A 27,632-nucleotide genomic window follows, 5' to 3' on the forward strand; every position below is an offset into this window, starting at 1 on the left:
TTTCTATTCAGTTGTTTAATTGTTTCATGTAAGTATATCTCTTCTAGTGCTGATTATACTCAGCGTGCCACCATTTCCACATACCACCCCACCTCCCACCAGATTCACTCTCCACCCACCCAGTGCTGCTCTGAACCCTGGAGCACCAACCTCTGTGGGATATCACCTCTGGCTTCCATTGGGTTCAGCAGAATCTTGCATAGGGCTAGGAAGAAGAGGAAGAAAGATATTGGGGATTTCTTCTCTTCTTTCTCCCCTACTTTTGTGCCAGGTTCTTGTAGTGGCTGCCAACAACACCCCCCACATTGTTCTAGCACTCACTGGGATCCTATAACTGCTTCCTCACCTTGCCCCTGCATGTCCAGGGAAGGGAAGGTTTTAACAAACTCTTCCCAGTCCCTGGGTGCCTCTACTTACCTTTTGTTTCTTTTAGATCTGCCCACATCCTTGTAAATAGTCACTTTAGTGAAGTATTTTCAGTAAATTGTTTCAAGTACAATTTTATTTCCTTGTTGAGATCCTGCTTGATATATTTCCCCCCTGGTAGTCTTTCAAATTTCTTAAATGCATGGAAGAAGCCTGGACTTCCAAATAGGTATAAGATTAAATAGGCTTCAGGTAGACTGTCCCACAGATTGCATCATGAAATTTTATCACTTTTTCCAATACCATTTGGAGAGAGAGAGACTCTGAATATGACAGATATGCATACCCTGTTCTATGTATCAGAGATAGCTTATCTAGTGTTTTCACAGCTCGAAATGACCTCAGGATTATTCATTGCCTTGGGATTGATCATCAAGCAACCTTGTGACTACTAGATGGGTTTCCTAGTTAGCTTGATCCAGAGAAAGGGGTACTTTGGAGCTTGGACACCAACATTTCAGACCCCGAAAAAAGTACAGTCATCTCTTATATTAATCAAATTGTTATTTTTAAAGAGAGAGAAAGAATACAGTTGTCCATCTTGCCCTTCCCACATACATACTACCTTTTTACTTTTTGGCTTGCATTTCTCAAATATGCATCTTTTGCTGTTGTTGTTTTCTTTTGCTTATGGCTTGAGCTTTATGTTAAGATGAAGATTTTTCTTACCCAAATCTATAAGCTAATCTGTTTCTTTACTCTGACATTGTATCTACATTCCTGTCTTCATTCCAGTTATAGTAGAAGGATCACTTTTCATCTCAAAGAGCAGCCTCCTTCTCTGTGCTCTTGTGCTCATCTTCTCTTGTCTTCCAAAGAACCTCCCTCTTCAGTTATGCCCTTTCTCCCACAACAATTTCTTTCTCCTTATTGGAACATTCCCATCAGTGTAGAAGCATCCTTTGCCATCTCCTGTTTTGGTAAGAACATTCCCTTGACTCTACATTCCCCTCCCAGCTAGTGCTTCATTTCTCTGCTTGTCTGCCCAGCAAAACTTTTTGAAAAAGTTGTTTTTACTGGCTGTCACCACTTCCTTACCTTTCATTGACTCCATCCTGGCTTCCTGGAAGGAAGCCATCACTCCACTGAAAAAACTTTAGTCAAGGTCACAAATGAACTCCATGTTGGTAAATTCTATTGCTCTTTCTCATCCTCAGCCTCTTATAAACATTGGATACAGATGACTGGTTTGTCTTTAAAATACTTTCTTCTTGGCTTCCATTTGCTCAGTCTCCTTTCCTGGCTCATCCCCCTCTATTCAATCTCTAAATGTTGGGTTGCTCTGGGGCTAAGTTCTAGACTTGAGCCACCCACATGTGGCTAGTGTGAAATAAGATTTTCTTTAAGTATAAAATGTGCTCTGAATTTCAAAGGCTTAAATGTGAAAAAAAAAGCATATAAAATATCTCATTAAAATTTATTATATGAGTATCTATTGAAATAATACTTTGCGTATACTTGGGTTTTTTATTTTTAGAGAGGGAGAGCACAGGGAGAGGGGCAGAAGTAGAAGAAGAGAGAGAATCTTAAGCATGCTCCACATGTAGCACGGAGCCCCATGCAAGGCTTGATTCCATAACCCCAAGGTCATGACCCAAGCCAAAATCAAGAGTCACACCCAACTGACTGAGCCACTCAGGTGCCCCCTGGATATTTTGGGTTATTAAAATTCATTTCATTTGTTTCTTTTTACTTTTTAAATGAGGCTATAAGAAAATTCAAAATTACATTGGGTCTCACATATATCTCTATTGGACAGTAGTTCTAGATCATTTTCTCTACCAAATTTCTCATTTCATCATTATTCAGTACCATAGCTTTACATAACATCCATGTATGTAGCTCAGACCTTGAACTCCGACCTCTTGCTTGAGGTCCACACTTAATCTATGCAGCTGATATGTGAATTCCCACCCTCACGTCTAATAGGTATCTGAGATGTTAGCATGTCAAAACTGGAATTGTCTATTTCCTCCAACCCTTTTATGTTACTTGCTGAGTTTCCCATCCCGATCTGTCCAGTTACTCAAGCCAAAATTTGAGTCATCCTCAATTGCTTTATTTTCTGTACTCACTTCACCCAATCTTCTAGCAAGTCTTGTTGGTTCTACCTTTAAATTACATTTTGAATTCCATCCATTTTTCATCTCCTCTGCCACTACCTCAGTCTAAGCCACTGTCACCTCCTACCCACACTACTGTAACAGCTTCCTAACTGCTCTATTTGCTTCCACTCTTACAATCATTACAGTCTGCCCCATATTTAAGAGTGCATCTCTTTTGTACGTACACCAGACCATGTCTTTCCCCTCACTCAAGTCCCCCAATGACCTCCCATTGTACTTAGAATAAAATCCAAACCTACTGTAGTGTATAAGGCTCAGCCTAGTCTGATCCTTACTGATCACCCTAACCTCATTCCATGCCACGCTTTCCCCCTTACTATAACAATTTCCAACCTCACTGTCCTTCCTTCCGTACTTTGATCATGTTGAGTTTGTTATTGTCTCTTGTATGCTGTTCTTCCCTCTGCCTCAAATGCTCTGCCCCTGGAGTTTTGTGTGACAACTCCTCTTCCTCCTTCAGATCTTAGCTCAAATACTGCCTTTGTAGAGAGACCATCACCATCCCTGCAAGTGGCAGTCTGTCCAAGTCACGTCCAATCTAATCATTCAAAAAATCTCTTTCTCTTTTCTTTGTCTTCCTAAAATGTTTTATGTCGTTGTTTCCTTTTTAGCATCTACCCCCTTTCAGAGTATAAGCACTTCAAGAGCAGAGATCTCATATGTCTTATTTGCACTGGTCTTCTCAATGTCTCATATAAAGCTTGGTCCAGAGTAGGCACTAAAAATAGTTTTGAGTGAGGATCCCTGGGTGGCGCAGCGGTTTGGTGCCTGCCTTTGGCCCAGGGCGCGATCCTGGAGACCTAGGATCGAATCCCACGTCGGGCTCCCGGTGCATGGAGCCTGCTTCTCCCTCTGCCTGTGTCTCTGCCTCTCTCTCTGTGTGTGACTATCATAAATAAATAAAAATTAAAAAAAATTTAAAAAAAATAGTTTTGAGTGATAAATGCAAAGTAAATATGAATAAAATGGATTTTTTAAAAGAAGGAATGAATGAAACCTTTTTGGGAATAAGTAACTTCATTTTGGAATGAATAGTGTGGGATGTTTTAGAAACTAAGGCACAGCTTAAGGAGATAATGCATTAGGCCTTAATCCTTAATAGATATTGACTCCTTAGTGGAATTGAGCTTGTCATATTCTGCAAACATTGAGAACCTAGCATTTTCCCAGCAAACTCTTTCTGCCCTCAGAATTGGGAGAGTTGAAAGAATGGAGGGTCACTGAGCCTGAGAGGCAAAGTGGGTGACATTACAGGAGAAGTGTGTGTGTGTGTGTGTGTGTGTGTGTGTGTGTGTGTGTTGGTGGTGGGCAGGGAGAGGTCAAGAGCAAGTGCTACCTCTTGATTTTAATTTTGCCTAATTTTTAACTCTAGCTAACAGGAATCCTGACAATTATTTCTTTAGCATCAGTATGCATAGTAGGTTTTCAATACATGCTTTCCGGTAGAATGAATAAATGAGCTTATAAATTGGAATGAAAATTCAAGAAAGGTGAAGTATTAACTTTTTTGACCATTTATGAGGTAGAGACAAGGTTGAATTGGACACTCCAAGATACAGTAGCCCAAGGATTTGGGAATAAGAGAACACTTTCTTCTTCTTGGCCTGCTTCATGCCCCCAGAGCTGAATCAACCTCAGAGTTTCTGTTGACCTCAGGAGAGGATTCCAAATACACAAATCAGGAAAACAGAGGGAAGCAAAATCTCTGAATGTTAACCAGCAAAGACATCCAGCTTGAGGACATTTCATTTTTCCCCAGTACCAATTAGATATGCTCTGCCATGTAAAAGAAAACTAATGATGGTGTGAAGTGTGAACAGATTATCTGATCAGGTCTGATAATACAGAGCAGATAATCTGTGTTCAGATTATACCTCTGCTGTGGTCTATTTTTAGCGAGTTTCTGGATTTGAATCTAAAAGTGGTATCTGGAAAAGAGATAATAATTTGTGCTCATATAGCACTTTTCATCTAAAGGTCTCCAAGCACTTTATGAAGAAATAAGTACTATTATCCCAGATGGAAGAACTCAGACAGAGGGGTTGCTGCCCTTTTCAGGAAATTGGAGAGTAGAAGCCCTTGGACTCCTGACATAGCCCTAGGCTAGTAATTATTGAATCATGTCCTCTCTTCATTGGGAGCTGGGTCTTTCAATGATGTGGCTTCTTACAAATGCATACATGCATGCATATATCAAGTAGAACCTTAGGCTCTAAGGTTCTAAAATCTTAAGATTTTTAGCATGTGTTCAAAACATATGAAAATAGGGCAGCCCGGTGGCTCAGCAGTTTAGCGCTGCCTTTGGCCCAGGGCGTGATCCTGGAGACCCAGGATCGAGTCCCACATCAGGCTCCCTGCATGGAGCCTGCTTCTCCCTCCCTCTGCCTCTCTCTCTCTCTCTCTCTCTCTCTCTCTCTGTCTTTCATGAATAAATAAATAATAAACAAAATCTTTTTAAAAATACGAAAATGGCTAGTTTTAAAATGTTCAGCTCAGGTAAAGTCCAACTACTTAAAGTAAGAAAAGTGGTTAGTCTAGGCAGAGTAATAATAGCTAACATAAGCCTGGCATTATTTTAAGTAGGCTACATATATTATTATATTTAAGACTCACTATAATCATAGCGAGGTAGAACATGTTATCACCCTACCCAGTTTACAGTTGAGGCAACTGAGATGCAGAGAAGTGAAGTAACTAGGCCAGAATGTCAGTGAAGCAAGTGGCAGAGCTGGAATTCAGATGTAGACCATACGAGCCTGGGGCCCACATGCTAAGCCAGTTATTCTGTGCTGGATACTGTAAAGCTTGTTGCAGGGATTATCTCACTGAATCCTCAAAAACCCCTACATTGTAGATACACTGTCCTCTCAATATAATTGTGGGGAGGAAACGCAGGCTCAGAAAGGTGAAGTGACCTGCTCAAGCTCACATTCTGGTAGGGGTGGGGCCAGGATTTTGAACCGTGGACAAAATAGCAACAGGTAAGGAGTTGGGTTTTTAGAGCCGTCTTTGCCACTAACTAGGCTTTGTGACATTGAGCAAATCACCTCATCTCTATGGCCTCTGTCTACCTCCGTGAAAGAAGGCTATCGGGCTACATTGCCACTAAAGTCCTTCCCAGTGCTAATATTCTCAGATTCTCAGTATCTGTTTTCTATTCCGTCCCTTGTTTTAAAATCCTTGGAGGAAAAGAAATTAACCACACAGAACCCGAGAGTGACTGTGGAAGCCAAATTTAGAAAACAGATCTCAAAAGCAGAAAAATGAAGTTTACAAAATGCCTTTATTTAGAAAACGAGACTGTCCTGTAGTGCTTAGCTTGATAAGTGAGACTTGGTGACCACACAGAGACCATACACATCTCCTTGACAAGCCAGGTCTCCTGGTCAGAGCGACTCATATAACCTGGTCGAGTGGCCATTTCTGGCCACTGAATCAACTAAAGCTGGAAGAAGCCCATCTTGTGTAGGAGGGACTGGAAGAAGAAGCCAAACTTTTCATGTGGGTGTTCTATCTTGAATTCAGAATGTCTATACCATTCTGTCTACTTCTGTTTTTATTCTCAGTGATTATTATATAGTGACACAGCCCACTGCTACCATGAACCAGTTTTTTCAGAACCTGGTGGGGAGCCATGGTGTAGTCAACAGGTCTGGTTTTCCATTTTTTCGTGTTATTCTTTTCAAAAGTGTAAGCTTGATCCAAAAGAAACAAATTTATTACCTTGAAGAGATATCTGTACTCCCATGTTCATTGCAGTATTGTTCACAATAGCCACGGTATAGAAACACCCCAATGTCCATCAATGAATGAATGGATAAAGATGTGATATATCTCTCTTTATAAAATTGTTATTCAGTCTTAAAAAAGAAGAAAATGCTGCCATTGGCAACACCATGAGTGAATCTAGAGTGCATTACGCTAGGTGAAATGAGCCAGACAGAAAGACAAATACTACATGGTATCATTTCTGTGTGGAATCTCAAAACAAAACAAACCAAGACAAAATAAAACAATGAGATAAAATGAATTGCAGGTCAGACTTATAGAAAGAATAGAATGATGGTTGCCTTGGGCTGAGGAGAGATTGGTAAATGGGTACAAACTCGCAGTTATAAAATGAATAAGCTCTTAGGATCTAATGTATACATGGTGACTATAGTTGATTACACTGTATTGTATAATCAAAATTTATTAATGGAATTTAAATGTTCTTACCAAAAAAAAAAAAAGTAAATATATGAGGTGATGGATGTGGCAATTAACTCAATTCTAGGAATCCTTCTACAACGTATATGTCTATCAAATCATTGCCTTGTACACTTTAAATATGTTACAGTTTTGTCAATTGTACCTCCATAAAGCTGAAAAAATAAAAAAACAAATGAAAGAAAAAAAAAATAAAACTGACCAAGAAGCTCCCAAAAATGTGAGCTTGAGTTTGTGATAAATCTTGGCCCTACCCATGGCTTTGTGATCTTCAGAAAGTCACTTCAATTCTCAGTGTCTCAATTTTCCTCATCTTTTTTTTTTAAATTTTTATTTATTTATGATAGTCACAGAGAGAGAGAGAGAGAGGCAGAGACACAGGCAGAGGGAGAAGCAGGCTCCATGCAGGGAGCTCGACGTGGGATTCGATCCTGGGTCTCCAGGATCGCCCCCTGGGCCAAAGGCAGGTGCCAAACCGCTGCGCCACCCAGGGATCCCTCCTCATTTTTTTTGTAAAGTGATACTTACAACCCTTGTTCTCTAGTGGTATAAATTTTAAATAGTGTGCGACTGGTGGAAGTAGTTGGGAGAAATCAGAGACCTTTCAGACGACAATGCAGTGAGGCAGAGAGCCGTGGAGGTGGTGTGCACAAAGCAAGTGTTTTGGCAATGGACAAGCCTGGATGGTAATCCCAAATCTGCCTGTCATTTGGGCGAGTTATTAAACCTCTATAAGTCTCCTCAATTTGTAAAATGCAAAGCTGTTGAGTTATGGAAATATAAACATGAAGCTCCCAACAAACAATAGGCCATTAATAAATGTGGCTATTATTATTTTTACTATCAATTACTGAATTATGATGAATAGTTAGCAGGTTCAGAATATCAAGATTTATTTTCTAAAACATATGTACTAATTCACTTTGATCCCCAGGAAAGAGCCAATATAGAATTGGGCTGTCCTAGGAAACCAAATACTGTATTTTTCCACACAAAATGCTTGAGATTAATTCTGGAAGCTTATCCTCATATACATCACACCCTGAGAAAGCTTGGACAGGTATTTCTCTTCTCCTTAGAAATCTCTGCCTAAGTCCCCCCTTCTGTGAGCACAGGAATTCTAGTAGTCTGTTGGGTTCTCAAAACTTAACTTGCGTTCTAAAGAGGGTAAAATTTTAATGCACTAATTCCCAACTCTTTTTAGCATGAGAATCTAATTTGAAGACAAAAATAATTTCAAGGAATCCCATAAAATAACAGTTCTATTTTAAGTAGCTTAAAAATTTTTTTTTCAAGATTTTATTTATTTATTCACAAGAGACACAGAAAGAAAGAGGCAGAGGGAGGAGCAGGAATTCTTTTTAAAAAAGATTTATTTATTTATTCATGAGAGACACACAGAGAGAGAGGCAGAGACACAGGCAGAGGGAAAAGCAGGCTCCACTCAGGGAGCCCAACGTGGGACTCAATCCCAGGTCTCAGGATCAGGCCCTGGGCTGAAGGCGGCGCTAAACCGCTGAGCCACCTGGGCTGCCCCTTAAGTAGCTTTTGACTGAGAACCTACATGGCAAAAATTTAGCAATGATAAGAAGTTAGAGGATCCTCTCAAACATGTTTTTTGAGTAGGTAGTATAGTATAGTATAGTAGCCTGATAGAAAATTCACAAGGTACAAAAGGGAATAGAACTTGCACTCTACTCTGCCACGCAGTGCCCTTCCCAGAGCCAACTGTTGTTTCAATTTCTGCTGTGTCCTTTCAAAGGTAATCTATGCTTTAAAAATACTTGCAGGGATCCCTGGGTGGCGCAGCGGTTTGGTGCCTGCCTTTGGCCCAGGGCGCGATCCTGGAGACCCGGGATCGAATCCCACGTCGGGCTTCCGGTGCATGGAGCCTGCTTCTCCCTCTGCCTGTGTCTCTGCCTCTCTCTCTGTGACTATCATAAATAAATAAAAAATTAAAAAAAAAAAATACTTGCATATATGTCCTTTACCAAAAGACAAAACGATAGCAGATCTTTCCACTGTTCTTCATACTTAACAATGTCTTACACTTTCAACTGGATATGTGAAAAAAAGAGAGAATGGGTATTTTTATTCATCACAGTGCCATCTACTATTGAAAAGTTAGATTGTATTTATTAATATACAGAAAGTCCAAACATACATTAACTACATGTCGCTTAGAGATTCTCAATGCTAAGATGGGGAACCACTGGTAGAAGAAAGTTATCGGTGATAATCAACATTAATTTTGGCCCCTACTCTGTATCAGGCATTGTTCTAAGCACTTTACACTTGTAACCTCACATAATCTCCCTCCTTCAAATTCTTCTCAGCTCAGTTTTTTTTCTTTTTTTTAAAGATTTTATTTATTTATTAGAGACAGAGAGAGAGAGAGAGGCAGAGACACAGGCAGAGGGAGAAGCAGGCTCCACACAGGGAGCCCAATGTGGGACTTGATCCTAGGAACCCGGGATCACGACCTGAGCCAAAGCAGACACTCAACCACTGAACCACCTAGGTGCACCAAGAAAGATGATTTTTGATTCTTTTCTTCCTTCCCTCCTTTCTTCACCGAAAATTTGCTGATCTTTACTTTATGCCAGGCACTGTGTCTGACATCCATTTGGATATAATGGGCTCCGAAGACTAAAATGACATAGTCCTGCCATTAAGGTGCCTAGTCTGATGGCTCTAATGCAGACTTACTAACAGCTACTTTTAGTATAGGTTAGTGCCATAATAGTAATATGTATGAGGCACATGACTACATGAAAGAGAAAGGGATTTTACATCATGTCACATACATCATTGCTTGGGATGGAGGTGGATGTAAGGAAGGGAGGCATGAGGTATAATGCTGAGCTGGGCCTTGGGGTAAGAATCACTTTCCAGATGGGCAAGGCTGAGGTGAGGCTTTTGGACACAAGAGACACTATATGTAGAAGCACAGCACAAAACAGCACATTGTGCTGAATTTCTAGGGTAGAGGGTTGGCTCCCAGAGTACAGAGCTGGTTAGGTAGACGGAGCCCATGAAGAGTCATGCTGAAGAGTTTGGACTTGACTCCTGAGAGCAGTGGCATAGCCAACTCATATTTACATTTTATTTTTAGAAGGATGACTCTGACAGTGGTAGGACTGGAAGAGGCTGATGAGGCAGGCAGTGGGGGAACTAGTTAGGAGGCTTTGCAGTAGTCCAGGTGGGAGATGATGAACACTCAGACCTAAGGCATTCACAACAGAGTTGGAGAGGAGCTAGATATGCTGGAGACTTTTTAAAAGGTACAGCAGAGAGACTTGGTGATTGATTGGCTAAAACAGAATGAGAGGAGACTAAGGGACTTATTGGAATGGATCAGGTGGCCAAGTATCAAATGCTGCCATTAACAAGTATAGGGCATTTGGAATGGGTGGGAGAAACGATGCTGTTGGCTTTGGATATTAAATTAAGTTTGAGGTGTCTCTTAGCCAGCAGAAAGGTCTAGCTGTGTCCTTCCTTTCCAGAATAGCGGTCTAAGCCTGAGCCAGACATCCCTGGGCCCATTTCCTGCAGGGCCCAGGCAGGGATAAAACTTTCCAAGACCTGAGTGGAATTCCTGAGCTCCACATCCTTCAAGGATATACTCTGGGAATTGAAAACTCCCTAGAGCTGACAGGAGGAGAATGGATGATGGATTTGCTTCTTAAAATCAGACGTTGGCTCCAGTGGATCAAACTTTCCTGCCCCTCGCAAGGACCAGACTTTTAAAAAGGCAACCATTTCCTGCGGAGAAGCCTCTGGCCCTGACAGGCTCTGGCTCTGGAGTTGGCCCCCAAGAAGCCCCACTTCCCATGGGAACAGCTTTTTAAAAGATGAGGTTGTACAGCATGTAGCCTGGTCCTGCCTGGCCGGTGCAGAAAGCCCAGAAGACTCTCGGGGACTGGACCCTCTGCAGCCACCACGCTCAGTTAGGTGTCCCCAATGCCGAGACAAGACTGCACGTCGCCCTAACTCTTTCCAAAATGACGGGACTAGAATCCTTCTTCACCTCCACTTGAATCCCTAGAGCTCACTAGGCGGTGGCAGGACCGAACACGTGGGCTCGATGAGGGGCGGGCCTCTGGGGTCCTCCCGGGGAAGGGGACAACCTAGGAGGTGGTAATCTCCCTGGCTGTTCCAGCCGCTGGCCGAAGGCAGGGGCACGCCCTGTGTCCCACTCCCACGTTCATAGGACAGTGCCAGAATTCTTTTTCTCTACTCCGCCCTCTCCCCACGTACTCTCCCACTGTCCTGCCCATAAATCGCAGGAGCAAAGGTAGAACGATCCCTCCCGCGCCCCTGCGGGCCGAGAAACCCGGCGCTAAAGCAGTGCAGTCTCGAGCTCCCCCTGCAGAAGCGGCGCTCCTCACTCGGTTCGGGGGTAGAGGGGGCGCGAGAGAGCAAGTGGGCGGGCGTCCTATTCTCCGCATCCTCCTCCAGGTCCTGGCGCGCAGGGTGGGAGCGCCGCGCGGCTCCGCGCTGCGCATCGCGGCCGGCTCGCCGCCTGTCCCCTGCCCTGGCTGGGCCGCCTCCCCCGGCTGCCGGCGGAGGGCTACGAGGCGCTAACGTTACGCTGTTTCCGGTTTTCTAGCGGGCTCTGTTTCCCCTCCCAAGGCGGCGGCGGCGGAGCGGCGGAGCCCCCCAAATGGCCTGGCCAGATGCGGCAGGTTTGCTGCTCAGCGCTGCCGCCGCCGCCACTGGAGAAGGCTCGGTGCAGCAGCTACAGCGACAGCAGCAGCAGCGGCAGCAGCGAGAGGAGCAGCAGCAGCAGCAGCAGCGAGAGGAGCAGCAGCAGCAGCAGCAGCGGCGGCGGCGGCAGCAGCAGCAGGAGCAGCAGCAACAGCAGCATCTCCCGTCCCGCTGCGCCCCCAGAGCCGCGGCCGCCGCAGCAGCCGCAGCCCCGCAGCCCCGCAGCCCGGAGAGCCGCCGCCCGCTCTCGAGCCGCAGCCGCCGGCGGCATGAGGCACGACCCGGCCCCCGGCTTCTCCATGCTGCTCTTCGGTGTGTCGCTCGCTTGCTACTCGCCTAGCCTCAAGTCGGTGCAGGACCAGGCATACAAGGCGCCCGTGGTGGTGGAGGGCAAGGTACAGGGGCTGGCCCCGGCCGGCGGCTCCGGCTCCAACAGCACCCGCGAGCCGCCCGCCTCGGGTCGGGTGGCGCTGGTGAAGGTGCTGGACAAGTGGCCGCTCCGGAGCGGGGGGCTGCAGCGCGAGCAGGTGATCAGCGTGGGCTCCTGTGCGCCGCTCGAAAGGAACCAGCGCTACATCTTTTTCCTGGAGCCCACGGAGCAGCCCTTAGTCTTTAAGACGGCCTTTGCCCCCATCGACACGAACGGCAAAAACCTCAAGAAAGAGGTGGGCAAGATCCTGTGCACTGACTGCGGTGAGTCGCCCCCTCCCTCTGCTAGGGAAAGGGGGGAGGGGCGAGGTGGTGGAAAATGGGGGTGGGGCGGGGAGGTGCTGCAGGTGCCCAGGCCTGGCAGCGCCCGGCTGCTGGGGGGTGGGGCCGCCCCTGGGCAGGGCGCCTGGCCCGGGTGGGTGAGGCGGTTGGGGTCGGGGAGAAGGAGGATCAGGCTCAAAGTGTGCCAGGGGTGGGGGGCGGGGGAAGGCGCTGGCTTGTGCCAGCAGCGATCTGCGGCTGATGTATGGCATGTGGAGCTGGAAAGCTGCCATCATAGCCCAGTAGCGGCAGGAAAAACGGAGAAGTCCGGGTGGTGCTGGCCCGAGGCTCGGTGAGTCAGGAGTGACCCTCGGAGGCCTCGCCTGCCCAGCTCCCACGAGCCTGCCTCATTCCGGCTGGCCAGGGTCTGCAGGAGCAGCTGGCCAGACTCTCAGATGGTGAAGGCCTCCGCTCACAAGTTCTCCCAGGGAATGGTGCCCCCGCCCCCTCCTGCCTCTCCCGGGCTCCGGGTTCTGCTCATCCACACCGCTGGCGCAGGCAGAGTTGGACTTTTTCTGCTACTGTTTTCGTCCTCCGTGTGGCTCGGGGGTTTTCTTCACCGTGATTGCCTATCTGTGCGAGGCGGTGAGCACAGCCTTCTCTTAACCTCCAGGACAAGGGAGCAGACCCATCTTTCGGCTGTTTTCTGAGAGATTTTACTAGATCCGTTGATCGTGATGACAATGACATAGAGTAACAACTTCTGCTGAATGCTGTAAGTTCGAGCTCTGACATCTTACTGGCAGGATGTGTTGACTGCATCTCTCAGCCTTCTGATGTTGGGCGCAGCCCAGGAATGCAGGTGATCAGAAACAAAACACTGAAGTCCCTGGATCTCCCTAGTCAGGAGTGGAGGTCTCGCCTGTCCAAAGTCAAAGACATATCAGCTTACGGGCTTTTGTTTCTCATCTCTGAACCCAGTACTTATTTTTCAGTGAGAAATTTCAAACCACATCGTCCTCATACTGGAGTATTTGGTGCTAGCTCGTCTTGTGGCTATTCCTTTTGTCCCAACTAAGGCTGATTTTGGTGCTTGCTGTGTGACTCTGAGCTGTGTAGTCACTGAATTATGATAGATGTCCTGAACTGTTGTCGAAGTTGGCATGTTTACCAGTTTACCAAGGGGTTCTAGATAGGCTTTGAGAAGCAAAGAATGTGGAACAGCTCATAGGAAGTTTTGCTGCCCTCATCTTTTTAGATCAATGCCTTTGACTTTTTGAAGCTTTCCTCCTCTGACCCCATCCCCTGCCCCTGTCCTTCAAGAGACAAATTTTCATGTAGTAGTGGCAGTGTATCTGGGCACTATGTTAAACTGTGGCCATTTCAATCAGAAGAATCGTGAAGTATCTTAATAAGGAGGGGAAAACTTTGGTGGTAACAGCAATTTCTCTCTCTGACGTTGTTCTGAGGAATCCTGTTGACTGCTCTTTAATGTTGATTTCGTGCTCTTAAGTGTTTTCTGATAACAAGTCAGGACCAGTTAGGAATTTCTAATTTTTTATTTTGTTAAGGATTTTATCTGAGATCCTGAGGGGAGCTGTGGAACTGTATTGTGCAGTGGGCAATAGATAGTAAAAACATTTATTGAGCCTTGTCCAAGGACAGCTTCTGTTTTGGTTTTCAGTGTGTTGCTCCTGACTGAACATGCATGGTACACATCACCACATAATCCCTGGTCTGGTCCACTGAGACCCAATGGTCTTTGTCAGATAATCCCTTGTCTTCCTCCTCCTACTTCTCCCCTTCCCTCCTTAGCAATTATACCTTGTTTGTTTTGGTGAGAGTTTGAGAGTTGAATGTAGAGATCATGAACAATTTGGAGGTCAGAAATACTGTTGTGTGCTTTCAGGTTACTGATCACCGTATTTTATTGAAGTAGCATGTGTAGTAGCAGAGTTCTCGGCAAATGCTGCAATCCCTGCTAAAGAGAAGGCCTTCCCACCCTGCAAATTGCCAAGGAGCAGGAGTGAGTCTTGAAGTAAACACTTGAGAATGCAAACAATTTGGGTTTGAGTTGATAGCATATAGATCTGTGTCAGTTTGGGAGGGGGCGTTTTATATAAGGGGATTAGAAATTAAAGGACGTACTTGTAAGAGGAAATTTATGGAACTGGTGACTAGATGCCAGAGCATAAACTGCATTTTCTTATTTTTTACTATGGGGTTAAGGAAAATATGCACTGGTGATAGTATATTAAATAAGGAAACAAATCATCCTAACTAACCACAACACCTTCCTTGTGCTCAGCAGGAAATAACTAACAAATTCATTTTCTGTTTTCTATCTCTAAAGAAAGCCCTCTGGGCCACAGGGTCATTGGGAACATTTTCTCCTTGGAGCAGATTTGCCCATTGCAAAATAGGGAAACTGGCACTCAGAAACTGTCATCATGCCGGTTATATTGAGCAACTGTGGTTGAATTGTTACTTTGTTTAGCCAGTTTTAGCTCTGAATGTGTCTGAGCTGTGGTTCCTAGGGAGATCATCTAGAAAGGTGTGTATTTTGGTGGGCCAGGACTTTGGGCCAATGCATCATATGAAGGGATATTGAACTTAAAAGTTAGCACATGCCTCAGTAGCATCAATGAAGGGTCATACCAGACCCTTTCTAGAAAGTCCTTATGAATGGCTAATTTCACTGCCACTGTGTAATATTGATTTGAAGCCTGTGAAGTCTGGCTGGAATAGCAATATCTGCCAGAGGGGTATTTTTATAGATCTCATGTGTATCATTCATCCAAAATTACTACCTCTGGTGGTAAAGAGTTGAGTAAAATCTTTGCATTTCTAAGAAGCTTGCATTCAGGGAGGTGTTTTATGTGCCTTCTGTGGCAGGGAGAGGAAAAAGAGTTAGAAAGGAGGCTTAGGGATTAGCAACTCGGTACAATGCTATAAAAGCATCCTGTTCTGCAAATAGTCCTGCATTTTTTTTTTTTTTTAGTCCTGCATTTTTAACAATGGTCGCATATATTTTGGTATAATCACACCCTATCTTGCTGCTTTCCTATATATATGGTTTTAAGCTGTCTCTTTGTTGCATAGACACAGCAGATAGCGTAAAAAAAAATCATTCTTCCTTTGGGACTTTCTGATTTCAGTTTTCTTCCAATGTATAGTATCCTTTGTTGTTAAAGATGGAAAAGGTGTATTCCAGGGGGACTTTACCTTCTTTAGGATAGTTTTTAATTAATTTGACAACTAGATTCACGTATTAGAGAAAGGTGGTTCACAAAAATTGAGTATAGCAAAAGCGACTGCATATTTTTAAAATGCTGTTTATTTAAAGAATCTTTTCTTCTCTAGCCAGCTGGAAACCCAGCTGTGCTGCAGCTTGAAGATGGGAAAGTGAAACTAGTCTAGAAACTGACCATTCCTAGTGGGGAGCACAAGCCTTGGTTATAGATTGAGGGGTAGAATTACCATCATAATGTCATTAGTAGCTGCTTTCCTCAGCAGATTGAAGTTCTTGGGAGGGGGGGGGAACCATATCTTATCTTTGAGGTCCTTTTCCTACCTCTCCTGGCCCCTGATGTTGGCACTGTGCCTGGTGTATACAGAGACTCTCCTAAGTGTCTTTTGAGTGGATAAAGTCAAGTGAAGTTGAAAAAGCAAGGCTCCAGACTAATGCTAAAACAATCTTAACTCTTCCATCTGTGACACCAAGTCTTGTTCTGAAAAACTAAGTTTGATGATTGCCTTTACCTGTCGCTATGGGAACCTTTTTTCCAAAGGATGGTTATCAACTAGAGTACTTAACCACAATGCGTTTCATCATTGTGCTGATTAGTGTTAATGGGATTTGAGTAGAGGAGAATAAAGGTCTTGCTGAAGAGGACCCACCCTTTTTTTTTTTTTTTTTTGAGATAGATTACCACTCCCTCACTCTCAAAACAAAAATAAAAATAAAACAACTATCAGTTTGAATTAAATATTTTGGGAGCTAGAGAGGGTGGTATATGAACTAAGTAGGTGACTAAGGTGACTAACTTCTTGGTCCCAGTCCTATTTTCCATCTTTTATTATCTAGGACATTTTCATCTTATTTCCTCTTTTTTTTTTTTGTTAAGATTTATTTATTTATTCATGAGAGACACACAGAGAGAGGCAGAGACATAGGCAGAGAGAGAAGCAGGCTTCCTGCCTTGAGCCAGATGTGGGACTTGATTCCGGATCCCAGGATCACGACCTGAGCCAAAGACTCAACCACTGAGCCACTCAGGGGCCCCTCGTCTTATTTCCCAATAGCAAATGCATTGTTAGGTTTCTTTCTTCCCCCTTTATAAAATTATATTTAAATACCTCAATCCAGAAAGTGCATATGAATATGCGGTCCAAAGTCTCCCTGTCAGCCCTGTCCTCAGCTATCTATCCCTAAGGCAATTGAAAAAGAACATATTCTTAAATGTGTACTTTTCTAAAAGCAAAATGCTTGTTAGAGTAGTATATTTTTTTCTTAACAGATGGAAAATGTTAATTTTGCCACTAAGTCAATTTTATGGTAAATTCTTCCCAAGTAATATATATATATATATATATATATATATACACACACACAAATATATGTGTATATATTATATATATAAAATATATGTGTATATATTACATATATGTGTATGTTATATATATATATTATATATATATATATATACACACATTTTTTTTTAACCTAACTCAAGATCTTAATCACTACCCCCACTTCACAAATAGAACCCTAAGGTCAGGAATAAAAATACCAAGTTGTTTTCAGATACTTTGCCATTAAGAAGTTTTCTGTGACAGTGGATTTTGTGATGAGTCGTAACTGGAATCATTGAATAGATGGAAGGATTTGTCACTGAGCTTCAGGGCAGCAGATCTGCCCTTACAGCAATTCCTACTATTTCACACTCTTGATAATCTCACAACAGAATCCACGTGAAAAATCATATGATTCCATGTGTGGAAACAGAAAACCCCACAGTGCGGGATTGCTTTGATTTTTCATTTAGAAGTCAAGACAAAGACTCCAGTTGCTGATGAAGAGTTTGATTTTGACCATATTCCAATACTGCTGGTACAATTCTAGGAGGAATTATCCACTTGAATACTACTTTGAAGTACCTTTAAGGTAACCGATTTGAAAGCCGTGTTAAAATTTCAGAGTATCAGGAAATTGCCACTTGAATACTTGGGAAAAAAAGCAAATACGGAAATGGAAATGGTGGAAGGTTCTAACCCTCTAAATCCTGGTGGCTTAGTGGCATCTGGCAATTTTGCACCTTGATTTGGAAAAGGAATGATGGTATCAATGTCCCCTGTGCTGTCTTTAACCACTTGTTCTGGGTCTTTTGAAGGTCTGAAGTGGTGGTAATATAATTTGAACCAAAAATAAAAGAATTTTCCCTCCAGGTTTTGAGTTTGGAAGGCATGTGTTTGAAATGGGGAATTTTTGTCTTACTTGTTTCTAGTAATTAACCTTCTCTTCCCACTCACTTATTGGAATTAGCACATAGAAATAAGGTCAGTTTATGAATTTCAAGAGACACATAGGGAACTCTTTAGAAAACTGGGGAAGGTAGGTGAATTGACTGTGGAAGTGCTAGCTTATGACAAGTTTGTGAAATTAGACTCCTTTTTTAAAAAAAGATTTTATTTATTTATTCATGAGAGACACAGAGAAAGAGAGAGGCAGAGACACAGCCAGAGGGAGAAGCAGGATCCATGCAGGAAGCCCGACACGAGACTAGATCCCGGGACCCCAGGATCACATCCCGGGCCGAAGACAGGCACTAAACCGCTGAGCCACCTAGGGATCCCCTAGACTCCTTTAAAAACAGCAGTGCACCCAAGTGAATCTTTGTGTGCTTGGAGCTCCACGTGCTATATGGGACCTGTAGCAAACCTGGAGGATGATTACAAGGCATTACAATGACATGCAAGAGGACATCCTATACTCGGCAAAGAGCTGCGAAGCTTTTGCAATCTGGGGTCAAAAGACCGAGATTCACATTGATGGAGAGCATCCACTGTTAATCAGCTGTGATATTTTTTGGTAATTATGAAACGGGGTTAAGTTAAGGAACCTTCTTTCTCTGGCTAGTTGAGTCCCGTCAAGTGTGGCATCTGAACTCCATTCTGCAGCAGCATTCCCTTCCCATTCTGTGCTTATAGTGAGATCCAAGTAGCCTCTCCTGGGACCTTCTCTGGGACAGAGCCTGTTACCTCCTCCTTTTGTCCCTGCTCAGGACCTGATTGTGCTGCTTGCCTCCTGGGGTGGGCTGGAGGTAGGTGGTTAATACTGCATTTAGCCTTGTAGATCTCTCCAGAGTGGTGGGGTATCTATCCTAGAGGTTTCTATATTCTACTAGAAAACTCCCTCCCCCAAAATGTGATGTTCAGGTTGCTTTTTATTCTGTCTTCAGAAACAGAATCTTTAATGGTTCTCCTTTGCTTTTTCATAGATTTTCTGCTTTGCGCTGATGACATTGGCTTACCCCTCCTCTTCCCTCCCTGATCTGTTTATTCAGACTGAGGATCTATCTTTGTCCTTTGGGCTAGGATGTTTTACTTCGTCTCGATCTTGATATTGGCCTAACTAACAGAAGCCAAACTGAGCTAACATTCCTCAGAAGTGAGTGAGAGGAGGGCAGCCCGGGTGGCTCAGCGGTTTAGCGCCTGCCTTGGGCCCGGGGCGTGATCCTGGAGATCCAGGATGGAGTCCCACATCAGGCTCCCTGCGTGGAGTCTGCTTCTCCCTCTGCCCGTGTCTCTGCCTTCTCTCTCTCTCTCTCTCTCTCTCTCTCTCTCTCTCTCTCATTAATAAATAAATAAAATCTCAAAAAAATAAAGAACTAGGTACTTCAGGGTAGTTGTATCAGACACAATCCCTGTCAAGTGGTTTACAGTCTAGAAGGACAAAGAGCAGCACTTTAGTCCAGAGTACAGTAAATGCCATAAGATATACTAGCATAGTGCTTTGGGGAGTAGAGGAATCATCTTAGCGAAAAAGAAGATCTTAGAGGAGTAAACAAAGTTTCTTGGAGAAGTAGTTTGAGATGGGATTCTAAATTCAGAGATAGTTGAGGTACAGATGGTACAGGGATAGACTGAGATGGACTGATTAAATTAAAGGAGAGAGCAGCATTTTCTTTAGTAGAGGGGTATGCTTACGGTATACAAAATAACCAGAATGAAAGAGAGAATTGGAAGAGGAGTCTGGAGAGGTCGGAGATGGTAATATTTTCAACTGTCATGAATGCTAGGCTGTTGACTTTATTTGTAATTATATAAGTAGTATTTGAAGGCTTATGTTAAAAAAGCTATTCAGTAATGTTTTGTAGTTATCAGTGAATGGGTCTTCCACATACTGTGTTAAATTTATCCCTAAGTATTTCATGTTTTCTGGATGCTACTGTTAAGGGTATTTTTTTTTCCAGTGATTAATTGCTAGCATATAGAAAGATAATTTGTAAAATATTGGCTTTGTATACTGTGACCTTAATAAATTCGCTTATTAGTTCTAGTAATTTGCATAGGTTTCTTTGGATTTTTTTTTCTATGTACATGACTAAGTTGTCAGTGAAAAAAAGACAGTTTTACTTTTTCCTTTTTAATCTGTCTTTATTTCTTTTTCTTTCCTTATTGCACTGGCTAGGGCTGCCAGGGACAATGTTGAATAGAGCAATGAGGACAAACAACCTTGTTCTATCATGGTGGAAAGCATTTGGACTTTCGCTATTTTTTTTTATTATTTTAAAATTTATTTTTATCTATTTGTGAGAGACACAGAGAGAGAGGCAGAGACATAGGCAGAGGGAGAAGCAGGCTCCCTGGGGGGTGCCCGATGCAGGACTCGATCCCAGGACCCCGGGATCACAACCTGAGCTGAAGGCAGATGTTCAACCACTGAGTCACCCAGGTGCCCCTCAGACTTTCACTATTAATTACAAAGTTAGCTGAAGATTTTTTGTATGGTGTAATGACTAAGAATTTGCGCTCCACAGCAATATGGACCTGAGTTTGGAAACCATCTTCTGCATTTTCTAGCCAGGTGATATTGGGTCAATTATTGCTTGTGTCTTAGTTTCCTATAAAATGGGGGTAATGATAGCACTTAATAGAATAGCTGTTAGTATTAAATGAGATAATACATGTAGAATGATTAACACGCACCCAGTAATAAATGTTTAAGAAAAGTTAATTATTAACAAAATCTTATTAGACCAATGTGAGCAGGAAGGCTAGTAAGTGAAGATTTTAAGTTCTAGAAGGGGACTACAGGCAGGCAAAGGGGAAAATTTTCACTAGCCACTATTTTTTATAAAAGATTTTATCTATTTATTCATAAGAGACAGAGAGAGAGAGAGAGAGAGAGGCAGAGACACAGGCAGAGGGAGAAGCCCGATGTGGGAGTCAATCCCAGGACTGTGGGATCACTCCCTGAGCCGAAGGCAGATGCTCAACCGCTGAACACCCCCCCAGGTGTCCCCACCCACTATATTTTAACCCAGGTGTTCCTGTTTATTTCAGCTGAGAATCCCTGAGCTGGGCTGGCGGAGGTGGTGAGAAGAGAGTGGGTTATATATGTAGATTCAGTGTAGGGAAGTTTATGTGAGTTCAGGGTATGAATGCTGATCCTGTGGAGGTCCCAAGTAGGCTGTCAGTCTTGATGTATCCATGTGTCTCTGTTGGTCAATATTCCAAGAATCTCACAGATAGGTACTGCTTTTCTCAGTTTCACAAATGGAAAGACTATGATCCATACTCCAAAGTGTCCCTTTTCCAAATCTCAGCATGCTTGTGGGGTCACTCAAGAGTCCAAGATCTGAAGTCCTGCCAGGCATGCTTTTTAACTATCACAGTCTCATCTGTTATTAGGAGGAGCTGCTCAAAGTCCCTGGAAATTGGTGGAAAGTGTCTTTTTCCTTACCTCCCCCCACCAAAGAAAGCAGGTTTCTGACTCATCCTGCTTTGATTTAGGGGTTTCCAGCACTGGGGAGAGATTCACACTGCTTCATTCATACTCTTTCCTTGTTTCTATACTGGGTTGGTGTGGATCTAGTGGCTGAACAGGGTCAGAGGGGTAGAGGTGTGGGCATGTAACAGGTGGCCTTTTTGGAGTTTGTGGGGCTTAATTTTAATTGTACCTAATTGATTGACATGTGGAACCTGATGAAAGTATGAATCTTTGTTCCTTAAATATTTGTGGGACTACTCCTTGCTTTGGCTTCTTCCTCTAAATATTTGTCAGGTATTGTTAACCCTCAGATCCTGGGCTGGCTGCATGTCCCTAAGCTCATATTCTCCCATTATTTTCTTATTCTTACAGTTTTAGTATTTATGGCCTGTACCATGTATATGACACTTATTATTTAATGCCAAGCATTGTTAATTACCTTTTGATGGGTCAGTATCTTATTTCCTTCACCTGATAGTAAGATCTTTGGGGGCAGTATCTTAATATATGATAGAATAAATATTTGGTTGGTGGCTATTGCCAAGAAAGAAGAGGGTGAGTGGGTCCTTTTGCCTTTTCTACTGACCACTTTTGCCCTAGACTCAAGGTTCCTCAAATGACAACCCAGACTAAGGGAATAGAGCAATCATAGAAAGTATCCTCAGACATTTTGAGAAAGGGCAGAATTTGGCTTCTCTGTTACGTTTTCGTTCAGTTTTTTTTTTTTCCTTGATAGTTTGTAGCATTTTGCGGGTAACTCTTCTCTTTTCTCAAGTTGTAGAATTATGATTAGGTGGTTTTCCTCACACATGTTAATATTTTGGCTTGTGTTTCCTTTCTGTCTTTTGGTTAGTTGGCAATCTGCAAAAAGTTCTCCAGTTTCACTTGCCAGAGGAGCTTTTTGGACGTTCCCCATTCGGGTTTCTCACTGAGGTGTCCACTTGGACTTGGTTACTTTACCTGTTCATGCTTCAGGCTGAATACCTTGAGAGGTAAGAGGTATGACCAGGTGTCATTTGTAGTAAGCTGAGGCCACCAATTAGCTGTCGTTGTATCTCTTTGCCCTAGTAGACAGCTTGGGGGCTTCTGGAGGCTAGGACTAGTTTCTTATATCATATTTGTTTCCTAAAAGGGTAAGGAAAGAGGGAACCCAGTGTTTCTTCATGTCTCTCTTTGGCATTCATTCTTTACCATATCCTTAAAATGAGGCATTTTCTTTTATATCTGCTTGGCTAATGTATTAGGTAAGGGTTGGGGGTGGCTCTCAAGAGGAGTTTCTCTTCTAGCTCCGAATGCCTAAGGACTACCAGCTGCCACTTTGCACAAGGCTGTGACACCCAGCTTCCTCGAGTCAATCCCTTCCACTGATGCCTGTGGCCATAAGTATAATCTCAGTACAGGTACCCCTCTACAGTTCCTTAGGCCAGTGATGAATTTTGCAAACACTGCTCAACTGATGACTCTGTTTTGGAGGAATTTTGTACGGTTTTGGAGAGGAAGGTTTATTTACCATTTGGGATGGAACAAGTAAATTAAGTAGATCTATCATGTATGGCTTCCTGTCTCTGAATGCAAAAAAGAACAGCAAGCCTGCATCCAGTGCAACTTTCCTAGTATTGTTATTGGTTGATTGGATTTCAGGGAACAAAATAATAAAAAGAAGAATTTTTTAAAAAGGAAGGAACAAGTCTCAGACCACAATGTGATCCAACTATCATAGAGTAAAGCTAAGGCCCATAAGTGAAGAGTCTCTTTCAAAAGACACGGGGGCTTCCAAAGGCAGCTTGTATGCTGCTTACTCTTAGTTGGTTTCCTTTTCATAGTCTATTCATGTGGGTTTACTTTTGAGAACCTCTTACTTGGGGTTCCAACTCTCCAACCTTACCCCTCTGTACTCTCTACTTAGGTCTGCTGTTATACTTGCTTTTGTCATGATTGTAATAGCTGATCCTCAGCACCTATTCCCAAGAACAAGAGAAGTTTCCAGAAGTTTCTAGTGCAAACTTTCCAACCCTTCCTTGGACTTTAGGTCTGATGGACCTAGTGGAAAGATAATGAACAAGGCTTGTGAGAGGGACCTATGAGATTAGAATGACATATGACAAATCTGGCCGAGTTCCTCTCAGGTCTAGTTCTGTTTTTTTGTTTTTTTGTTTTTTTTTTTCCAAGAAAGCCTCTCCCATACTTACAGGTTTCATTTGCAAAAGGGAACACTTTCTCCAAAACGGCTAGTAACATTCACGGGGCCTCCTAGTGACATGTATGTGAAATTGTCTTGGCCAAGTACCAATAGTAATCCTTTCAGATGGCACCCCCAGGGCTGGGCTACTGGGAAAGAATCTAACTTGTACATTGAAGGGAGGCACACAGATGGCCCCCAGATTAGGAGGGAGCTTCCTGTCTTTGTTTCTCATTATGCAAATTATCTGAGTAGGTTTCTACTGTGCATGGTCTGCGCTCATCTAACCGAGAGGGTGAATGCGAGCAGGAGCTGAGACTACTAGTTCCCTTGGGAATATTGTTTTCCCGTCTGCCAGTTATTCCCCCCCCCTCCCCCTGCAACCCCTGCAACTTCTACTTTGCCCCACACTGCATGTGGGCTCCTGGCTTCTTCTGTGTGATGTCACAGCCTCAGGGCCTCTGGGTGAATGAGCCTTAGGCCTGGAGCTTGTTGTACAGCATGAGGATTAAAGGCATTGTTTTAGATTCCTTATGTGAAGGAATCACATCAAGTGGATAAAAGGTTATAGAGATTGATGGTCTTCAATAGGTCACACTCCCAAATCATATTTTTTTATACTGAGTATGCAAGCTTACTTTCCTCATCTGTCAAGTTAAATAATAGCCTAGTCATTTCAGAGGAGGGGTGCATGTCGTCATTGGTTTTTGTTTTTTTTTTAAGATTTTATTTATTTGAGGGAGAGAGAGAGAGCAGGGGGAGGGACAGAAGGAGAAGCAGACTCCCCGCTGAGCAGGGAGGCGGGGAGTCTCCCCACCCCATCCAAACTCGGGGCTCTATCCCAGGACCCCGAGATCATGACCTGAGCCGAAGTCAGGGGAGAAACTGACTGAGCACCCCAGACACTCTAAACACCCCCAACACTCATGCCATCACTGTAAGAGGAAAGTAGAAATGGGCAATAGTGCTGCTTGGGCCCCAGGTCTCTGAGGGCAATCCTCTGTGGGTACTACTCTCTATTCTTTGGGTCAGATATTCCTTTCTGTGGAAGGGTTTGTGACTGACACCTGTGAGTCTGGGGAACGGCTCATGGCTGGATGGCTGTGGACCCATTCACCCTTAAAGATGGAATCCGCTCTGTGGATCCTGCCATGGGTTTGTCCGGTGATGCTGTGAGTGCGGGGTTTGGTTCTTTCCTGTCGCACTTCCTTCTTCTGTCGTTCCATCATTAGCTCTTCTTTGGACCATCTTGGGAAGGGGTACAGTTCCTAAGGGGCTGTCCTTGGTTCTCAATGAGTGGTTTCTGTTCTGAAGTTTCAACTGCTTATTGCATCACAGTTAAGACAGCATGCTCCAGAGCCGACTTTGAATCCTGGCTCTGTGACTTACTAGCTGTATAACTTTGGGCAAATTAATTAACCTCTTTTTGCCTCCGGTTCCCCACCTATAAGATGGGGCTAATAATAGTACCTACCTCATGACACCAGGGTAAGCTTTCAGCGAGTTCCTCCTCCACATAAAGTGCTCCAAAAAGTACCTGCTTGGAGACAGCCTTCAATGCAGGCTAGCAGAAATTACTTTTATTGACATGTCTGTTGTTGTAGAAAGAAAATGTTGGATTCAGGCTGATTTTTATTGAAATCTTGGCTATGTTCCCCTACCAGCTATGGGAACTTGGGAAAAGTTGCTTAATTTTTTGGAGTCTCTGTTTCCAATTGCCTGTGGCATATTGTTTTAGGCATCTGTTGCTGAGTAAAAAAACTGCCCCAAAATGCAGTGGCTTTAAGCAGCAATACTTCTTTGTCATTGTCTCTCATTGTCCTGGGGATTGACTGGGCTCAGCTAGGAGGTTAGTATCTTTCATGTAAATTTTGGTCACAGGGTGGCCAAGCAGTCAGTCAGTAGTGAGACTGTGTCACTTCAAAGTTTCCTCTGGCCATGTTTAGAAGTTATTGCTGGCTGTTCTCAGCTGGGATCTTAGTTGGAGTTCAGGGCAGGGGACTTTGCCTGGGAGCATCCCAAGAGAGAGCCAGGTAAAAGCAGAGTTGTGTTTTATAATCTAGCCTCAGAAGTCACTTCTACTATATTTTGTCTGTTAGAAGAGAGTTAGTGACTAAGCCCTGACCAGGTTCAAGGGGAGCAGAATTAGACTTCTTCTTGGTGGAAGGATTGTCAAAGACTTCATGAATATGTTTTGAAACCATTACAGTCTGCTTTCTTCTTTTCTTTTTAAAATTTATTTGAGGGAGAGGGAAGACAGAATCCCAAGCAGATTCTGCACTGAGCGCAGAGCCAGACACAGGGCTTGATCTCACAACCCTGAGATCATGACCTGAGCTGAAACCAAGAGTTGACCGCTTAACTGATAGGTGCCCCTATGGTGTGCTTTCTGTTCACAAACTATTTTTTTTAAGATTTTATTTATTTATTCATGAGACACACACAGAGAGAGAGAGAGAGAGAGAGAGAGAGAGAGAGAGGCAGAGACACAGGCAGAGGGAGGAGCAGGCTCCATGCAGGGAGCCCGACGTGGGACTTGATCCGGGGTCTCCAGGATCATGCCCTGGGCTGAAGGCAGTGCTAAACACCTAAGCCACCCGGGCTGCCCCTGTTCATAAACTATTGATGTGAAAAATACACTCGTCCTCACCTGAAATCGTCCTCCTTCAAAAAAGTCTCATCTATTATGGCACCAGGCTCAAGCTTAGGGGCCAGCGTCTCATCCTCTAAATCAGGTGTAGGTACAGATGAGGTTTTTCTAAGGCAGTTCCTTGGGTACAGCCACTTGAGTCTTGCTCCTCCTGACGTGAAGAGGTGAACTATAGAAACAAATTATCTGACTCCGCACTGCCAACCCTCCACTACCATATAATGCTGGAATAGATGTAGGGTGACTGCTATAGATGCAGGGTGACCACTATAGATACCCCCTTTTAAAAATTGGTAATACTTAAACATTGACTTTTTCCTAGTCTGGGATCCAGTCTAGAATCTCCTATCACATTTAGCTGTCATGTCTCCTTGGCCTTCTCTCTGAGGTAGACATTTCCATTTAGAAAGGGGGAAGCAGCAGCCACTAGTGCATCAGCAGTTCTGAGATCCAGCCTGGCACATGAATAGGCTCAGTGCTACTGTCTGGGAATGATTCTCTACCATTCTTGGTTCTACCCTATGGGCTCCTGGTTTTGCCCCCTAAATTATCCTTTTTTTCCATAAAATATGGCCTGTGTCTGCAGCTAAGGACTTTTCTCAGTGTTCTGTGTTCTTTTAGGTGATGATCACTCAGGTGCAGCTCCAAGAGGAGACACAGGAAAGACAAAACACCCCCAATGGTTACTATACTCACAGATCCAAGATGGATCTGGATCAAGAGGAAGTACACCACGTTTTGGGCAGGTAGGCAGAAGACAGAAAAGCACAGACCACAAGAGGCCAGAAACCTTATTGGGATTCCCTTGGGAATGAGAGAGCCAGGGCAGGGAGAATTGTTTCGGGCCCGTTTGAATAATTCTGGTGGACTCTAAGCTTTAAGAGTGGTGCCTGCTTGCCTGGTCCCTGGTCCTAGGATGATTAAGGGGCAGATAGAGGAGGTATGGCTCTGAATTGGTTAGTTTGCATATCAAAGGCATGCTCCTGGTTGAATCCTTTGTTATCTCTAAGAGGTGGCTAGCCCTGATGGGGCAGCATCTCCAGACAGAAAGGGTTTTTAAGATGTAAAACCTTCATGTTATCTAGAAAACAAAAACTATATTATAGTACCCTCAGCCTGCTTCCTACTTATAGATGTTTGGGGGCTCAAAGGCTTTTCATCTTGCAGTGCTGGGTCCCTTTTAGACCGTGTTCTGGCTAGTACACTTCTTTTTCAGAATGTGTGGTTTGCCTATGAATCTTATTGGGGTTCACGGCGTTAGACAAAAGCCATGCTCTCAGATCTTACCAAGATAAGCTCTTCTCTGCCTTGAGCTCCCTGTGGGCTGCTGTACGACAACACCCTTCAGATTAGTGTAATCCCTGTTTTTGAATGGAAAGGACCTGGGAGGCATGTCCTTAAGATCATTAGAGGGCCTCTTATCTGTCTCAAAGTTTCTTTAAGACATTGCTTTTTTAAACATTTTTCTGAGGTCTTAACAAAGAATGGACAAGGGATGAGGAGGCATTCAGAATGCCTCAAACTGAATTCATTATTCCCTTACCGCATTCCTATGTTGTATAGGAGCGTCCATCTTAGGTAGTGACACTGATCTAGTCTTCAAGACCATCAGGAACCTCAAAATTGGTCATCTTTGTTTCCTTTCTT

At 43.6% G+C, this 27,632-nt stretch overlaps 1 protein-coding gene across 3 annotated transcripts in view; it reads left to right on the forward strand.

The window, feature by feature from the left end:
- The window catches only part of NRG2 (neuregulin 2), a 243,269-nt gene that overhangs the window by 52,743 nt on the left and 162,894 nt on the right, over positions 1-27,632 (forward strand). For 2 of the 3 annotated variants that reach the window (XM_055331368.1, XM_055331366.1), the window contains one exon: positions 11,374-12,164. In XM_055331368.1, coding sequence (XP_055187343.1) covers positions 11,441-12,164 — 724 coding nt within the window. In that variant the 5' untranslated portion in view covers positions 11,374-11,440. Of the gene's footprint in view, positions 1-11,275; positions 12,165-27,632 lie in introns of those variants that run through there. The other variant, XM_055331365.1, reaches the window with a different exon arrangement.

This window comes from Nyctereutes procyonoides, unplaced genomic scaffold (genome assembly GCF_905146905.1).
Source record: "Nyctereutes procyonoides isolate TBG_1078 unplaced genomic scaffold, NYPRO_anot_genome, whole genome shotgun sequence".
NCBI lineage: Eukaryota > Metazoa > Chordata > Mammalia > Carnivora > Canidae > Nyctereutes > Nyctereutes procyonoides.